At 36.2% G+C, this 7,040-nt stretch overlaps 1 protein-coding gene across 1 annotated transcript; it reads right to left on the bottom strand.

Annotated features, from left to right (window-relative positions):
• Positions 1 to 5,836: 5,836 nt before the first annotated feature.
• LOC127689408 (olfactory receptor 7D4-like) lies at positions 5,837 to 6,778 on the bottom strand. The gene has a single exon (XM_052189053.1). It carries the CDS (start codon positions 6,776 to 6,778, stop codon positions 5,837 to 5,839), a length of 942 nt encoding a protein of 313 aa, XP_052045013.1.
• Between the last annotated feature and the right edge of the window lie 262 nt (positions 6,779 to 7,040).

Here is a 7,040-nt window from a genome sequence, read left to right as displayed (position 1 = left end):
TTACCTAAGCTCATTAGTGAAAGAATTACTGTCACTTACTGTTTCTTGCCTAATGTTAGAGAAAAGAATGCATATCCCAGAGGCTTGACCTAATGGAAGAAAAAACTTTCTTAGCTTTTGTTTAATTAGGAGACTTGGGAGTGCAGTACTTCTCCCTTGTGCCCAATTCTTCCCTTTCTCACATCAGTAAGGGTAGGCTAGGCTAATGAATTCTCATGGGTATACAAGTGGCTCAGGGCTCTTGCAGCTCATTGCTCTTCCCTGCCAATTCTCAAAACAAGGTACATGTTTACTCAAGGGGGAACATCTAATTGAGGACTAATATAGTCTTGCTGTGTATTTTTTTATTTCCTGAGACCACTCTAGCATAGCCTCTCTGTCTTGTGTAACATTAGTCCAACTTTTAGTCAGGCTGAACTTTTTCCTTCTCTTGGGACTTCAGTATGAACACACACTTAGATTCTTTACACTTAGCTTTGGGAAAAGAAATGCCAATAAAGCATTGCTTTATCCTTAACTAAGCTTTGGGAAAATGATGCCAATAGGGTATCTCTGAGGAAGTACTCAGGAGATCCAAGAAAGGAGATGTTGAACTTGGAGCTTTCAGGCTCATGGAAAGATTATGCAAACATTGTGTCTAGAATGCTTATTAAAATTAAAGAAATATGGCTGAGGAATAAATATATAAAGAACTTTCCTAGCATACATGTAGCCCTGCGTTCATTCACCACCACTGGTGGAAACAAACAAAATCCAAGACATCCAATAATAGAAACAGTTGAATAAGTATGCCAGTGTTGACGTTCATTCACCAGTACTAGTACAAAACAAAAACCAATAGCAGAAACAGTTAAATAAATATGGCAGTGTTGAGTGCAGAGATACAGGAAGATTTTAAGGAAATCACATTATTGGTGTAAATAAGGAAAGAATTGTAATGTATAGTTAAAATGATGTGGAACAGCTTGCACATATCTATGATAGTGCTAGTGTGGTCTCTGATTGTTAACATTTTGGTTAAGAGCTACAGAATATAACAAGCTACATTGCTATTCTGATGTTTCTTTCTGTCAGTTTGTTTATACCCCATCAGTCATCCACTCACTTGACTGACTGCAGAATGGAACTCTATTCAGTTTCATGGAAGTAGTGTAGATAAAGATTTTATTTTGTTTTCTTTTCTAATGGTCAACTTGTGGCTAAAGAGGAGAGGATGTTCTTGAACTTATGATCCTTCACCCTCACTTCACAAGTGCCAAGGTGACAAGCCCATTGTCTCTATGACCATTTACAATGCTGAGATATAACTCAAAGTGTCAAGCATGCAATAATTAGTCTACCCCAGCTTTGTGGCAACTGTTCTTATTGCAATCTACCATAAACCATTCTGTTTACATGATGAACATCTAAGTAAGTGTAAATAATTTTACTGAGACACCTTTATCATATAAGAAATTGCATATAAATTTTAATGTCTCCGTGCCCATAAAATTATCACTACTGTCAGGATAGTCTCCAAAAAGTTTTGTGATTTGCCTATTATTGCTCCGTTTTCCCTGGCCAACCAACCATTTGCTTGAGTACAAGCAGATCAAGCTTCTATGCTGAATTTTGTAAGGGAAAGTCTCAGTATTTTTCAGTGAAGAAACAAAGACGTGCTTCAGAAACTCACTTTCTCTCCTATCCTATATATAGCTTCATATGTTTCTCTGGTGCAAGCCACAGGCAAAAAGAGCAGATCTGCAGAAACAATTAGAGTCCAGAATTTGGAGACTGTCAGATTGGTTATTGGAAAGAAACTTGGCAAGTGATGCTAAGCAGGTAGATAGAGTTGTCCAGGAGGCCAGAACCCCCCACTTCATAAGACATAATACCTTGGCAAAGAAATTGCAACCATGCTATTAACTAGTTTATGCCTTACAGGTATCAAGGTTATTTAGTGAATGTTACTGGTTTATCTTTATTTCTGGACAGAATAATTTTATAAGCTGTAACTATTGGCTTAGTGCATATTTGGAAACAGAAAACAGACTCAACATCTTTGAAAGGTCTTTGTCTCACAATGTTCTATCTAGGCATATATATTTCTTTTTTTTATTTTTATATTTCTTTGTCCTCATTCAGAAAAAGCATAAACACACACACACACACACACACACACACACACACATTCCCTAACAGAAGCATAATTTGCTTGTATTCAAACAAATGGTAGGTTTGCCAGAGAACAATGGGGAGAAATAATAGACAAATTTCAAAACTTTTTGGAGACTATCTTAATGGTAGTGATGTTTTTATGGAATAGAGATGTTCAAATTTATGTGCAATTTCTTCTTTGCCAAAGATCTCTCAGTAAAATTATTCACTCTTACTTGGACATGAACAATGTAGACAAACTGATTTATGGTAGACTGCAATAAGAATAGCTACCACAAAGCAGGGTGTATGTTTGGTATTTTTCTAGTTTTGTATTTTTTTTGGAGAGAGAGGTGTTTCTGAATGCGCAAATAGTATCCATTCCTTGTGTCTTTTCTTGATCTTTTTTTTTCTGTTTGTTTTATACTACTCCAATATTTTTATATTATTATTATATCATTATTCCTTATATGCCAAAGTGTGGATGGATTCAGCTATGAGGGCAGGTTGTAAGGAATAGAAGGTGGGGAAATGACATTTAAAATATGATATATTAAAAAAATACTTTTTCAGTACAGGGTGAAATCTTAATTAGGACTTGTTACAAAAAATAAAATTTAGTTATAGGAGCATTTCTTTCATGACTGGAAGATAAGCATTGTATTAACAGGCTTTTTAGAATGTGAAGAGAATTATGTACCATAATTTAAGTTTCGGAATGCCAAGCAAATGTTTCTTCTAATGTTTGATAGGTAACATTGACTGCTAGATAATGTCCATTCCCATAATAGAAGAAGGCAAGACTGATGTTCAGAATAAGGGGGAAAGTGCAGGATGACTCTGCTCAAAGTATAGTATGGGACTAAGACCTGAATGAGGTTTACAGATAATTTCATATGTGGTATGTAAACACTAAGACCTACATATGCTGGTTAATTTTCCTGTCCAAGGCTGGTATTCTTTTGTGCCAGAACTAGTTCTTTTAGCTAGTGTTCTTTTAACCAGTAGTCACATGCTACTAATAATTTTTTTATTTTTTCTTTTCTTTTTTTTGATTGTTTTTTATTTTCTTTCTTTGTTTTTGTTGTTGTTGTTGTTGTTGTTGTTGTTTTTTCAAGGCAACATTTTTCTGTGTAGCCCTGGCTCTCCGGGAACTCACTCTGTACACCAAGCTGGCTTTTGAACTCAGAAATCCACCTGCTTCTGCCTCCCATGTGCTGGGATTAAAGGCATGTGACTCCATTGCCCAGCTATTTTTTTTTCTATCTTAAGCTCTTAGATTCTATAAGTGATTTTTCACTGGGAAGGCACATTCATTCTATAACACTTTGCTATTATTTCTGAATCTCAGCATTTCTCCAAGCAAGGATTCCATGACTGAAGACCAGTTTTGGGTCTCATGTTTGGACGTCCTCTGAGTGTTTTTTTTTTCCTACTTTTCCCTTTTCTTGACTTCTGGTTCATGATAGATCAGTAGTTATTATCAAAGGAGATTTTATTCTGAGAGTACTCTAAAGATATTTTGGGTGAATTGCCATGACTTAATGGGAGAAGAGCACCTTGTTAATGCCATAAAATGAATGGAGACTATAAACTGTTCAATAGCTAAATATCATAGAATCCTCAGAGAAGCCTGCACCACATGGAAAAAAAATGTGATCTGGCTTCAAATACCCATAGAGTTCATAAACGTTGTATTATAGTAATAACTTCTAAAACAGAAAGTGAATAATAAGTGGGGAAATTCACTATTGATCCATATTCATGAAGGTCTACATTTTACAGATACCCTCCCATACACACACCTCCAATTTCAAGCCAGGTAACTAATGCTGTAGATCTGGGTATAAAGGGTAAGATATTATTGTGCTGAATAAAACTTATGAGGGCCAGTAAGTTTATGTCTTACTCTCAAGTGTTTCATGGGGAATGTAGCTGGGCCCAGCTTTCAGGAGCAGAGGGTCTTCCATTAGAATAACCCCTTTATTGACAAGGGATAGGAGGATTGACAAGCACTGTGCACACACACACACAAACACACACACCTACCACTTAGCAGATGGCTGTGTATTAGTCACATACTGCTGATTCTCTAATCAATCCAGTAATTATTGCATAGTCATATTTCTTTTTAATAAATGGTAAGGGTACAAGTAAAACTCAAGATAAGTTTAATTTTTGTGATCTGAGTTCCAGAGCATTCCTCTATGATGTTAAAGTCATATGAAGAAGATGCTGTCAGCTTGTTAGTATAGAGGAATTCTTGTATGGAGCTCTTAAATATATTTTATTATTTGACCATTTCATACATTTGTAAATTATTTTTTGATTAGACTATCTTCAACTTCTCTGTCTCAGTCACACCACCAAATCTTCCCCTATATGTCTTCCACACACGTGCAAGTCTCTTTAAAAATAACTCATTGACTTCAAATAGTATTACATACATGCCCATGTGTATGGAGCCACCTAGCCTTGAGCAAAGTTTTAATGCCTGAACCACCAAAGAAAGATGAAAACTCTCCTGATCATACTTGCTATAAACTGCCAATGGCTCTAGAATTTGGGTTAGAGACTCAAACGTTCATCTCCAATCCATGGTGGAATTTTAACTGGATTGATCTGTAGGTAATCAAAGCTCTTGTAAGTTAATAAATGCAAGGCACCTTCTATTTCATATTCGTGAAAGGTAACCACTTTGATTCCTGATTTTTCTGCCTCTACTTTCTGACTAATAGGCAGTTTGTTCTTTTGTTTCATATCTATTATGCTGATATATATAAATTTATATAACATATATGGGGGGGGGAGAAGAGAAAGAGAGAGTTGCTTATAATGGTTCCAGTCCTAGAATTTTATTGTAAAGCAAAATTCCCATGAGATTCTAACCATAGGTGAGTAACAATACTTTTTTTTTTTATTTTGAGGTATTACAGATCAAGCTCAGAGACTCTGTATACAATACACAGTATACAAAAGCCTGTGATTGAACTACACCATTGTGATTAATAATAATGATCAATGCAAAGCTGAGTAAATACATTTTGTGAGGGAAAAGTGAAGTCATTTGAGGCATTTTTAATATAGTTTTTCCCCAACAAACAAAGACCAACGAAAATATCCATCAAGCATTGTCCTGAAGACAGTGACTTAAGGAGTCGGGCCAATGATATCTAAGTATATGTCCTCTCTGTCTCTGTCTCTCTCTCTCTCTCTGTCTCTCTCGCTCTCTCTCTCTCTCTTTTAAATCTTAAGTTTTTTAAAGATTTATGTATTTATTATAAAGTGTTAAGTACACTATATAATGAAAGTACACTGTAGCTGTCTTCAGACACACCAGAAGAGGGCATCAGATCTCTTTACAGATGGTTGTGAACCATCCTGTGGTTGCTGGAATTTGAACTCAGGATGTTCAGAAGAGCAGTCAGTGCTCTTAAATTCTGAGCCATCTCTCCAGCCCCCTTATATCTCTTTTACTGTTTTCTACATTGTCCCTCACCATTCTCGTAAATATATATACTGGAAATTATTATTAGTTACTGACTGCTCATCATTCACTTTGTTATTTCAATTCTATTGTCATGAAATATTTTATTCTTGTACTTCATGAGTAATATTTCTTCTCTGTGTCTTAAGAATATAGAAGAATGTAACTTGTGCTAAAAATACTCTAATCATCACCCCTCTTGATTCTATTATCTTAATGAAACTTGTCTCCTATGCTATGAAAAATTCTTCTAAGAGCCTGATTCAAGTCCTTGTTCCTCAGGCTGTAGATGAAGGGGTTTAGCATGGGGGCAACCACAGTATACATCACTGAGGTGATTGAACCCTCTCTGGATTTATAGGGTGTTTGAGAAGTAAGGTAGACCCCAAGGCCTGTGCCATAGAACAATGAGACCACTGAAAGATGAGAACCACAAGTAGAAAAGGCTTTATACTTCCCCCTGGCAGATGAAATGCCCACTATAGTGCTGATGATTTTAGAATATGAGAAAAGAATTCCAGACAGAGGAATAATACCTAGCAGACCCGTTACACAGTAGAGGAGAACATTATTGGCGCATGTGTCTGAGCAGGCAAGTTTGAGGATCTGAGCAAGTTCACAGAAGTAGTGTGGTATTTCTGTTTTCTTACAAAAAGACACCCTCAAAAACATTAAAGTTTGCAACAACGAATAAGCCAGGCAGATTAGCCAAGACAGTAGAAGTAGACTACTGCAAAAGTGAGGGTTCATGATAATCATGTAATGCAAGGGGTGACATATGGCCACAAACCGGTCATAGGCCATTACTGTCAGTAACAAACTATCCAATCCAGAAAAAATCATGAAAAAATACATCTGAGCGAGGCAGCCTTCATATGTTATGGATTTATTCTGTGTCAGGATATTCACTAACATCTTGGGGACTATGGTGGATATGAAGCCAATATCTGTAAAAGATAGGTTAGAGAGAAAGAAATACATTGGTGTCTTTAGGTGAGCATCAGAGCTAATGATCAGAATGATAAGCAGATTTCCTATGATGCAGACCAAGTAAATGAACAGGAACAACCCAAATAGAAGAGGCTGGACATCATTTTCTTCTGAAAGTCCCAGAAGGATGAATATTGAGGTAGATGTGATGTTTTCTGGCTCCATATAATTTACAGCCTTTACCTGGAAATAAACAAGCATAGTTACAATGAATGCATCATTCATTTCAAAATCATTCATGGAGCATTATATTTTACCTCAGTTTTTATTTGCTTTACTGCCCCAAACTGCTGTTTCAATCACTACCCACAGTGCTTTGCCCATTGCAACTTTCCTGACTGATAGTAAGTGATATCTTCTGTATAATTTCTGAGATAGAACCCACTTTTATGAACATCTCCCCTCTGCTTTGTAGTAAATGCCTCTT

Source organism: Apodemus sylvaticus, chromosome 7 (genome assembly GCF_947179515.1).
Source record: "Apodemus sylvaticus chromosome 7, mApoSyl1.1, whole genome shotgun sequence".
Taxonomy (NCBI): Eukaryota; Metazoa; Chordata; class Mammalia; order Rodentia; family Muridae; genus Apodemus; species Apodemus sylvaticus.
The sequence above is the reverse complement of the archived record's forward strand: the minus strand, read 5'-3'. Positions and strand labels throughout refer to the sequence as shown.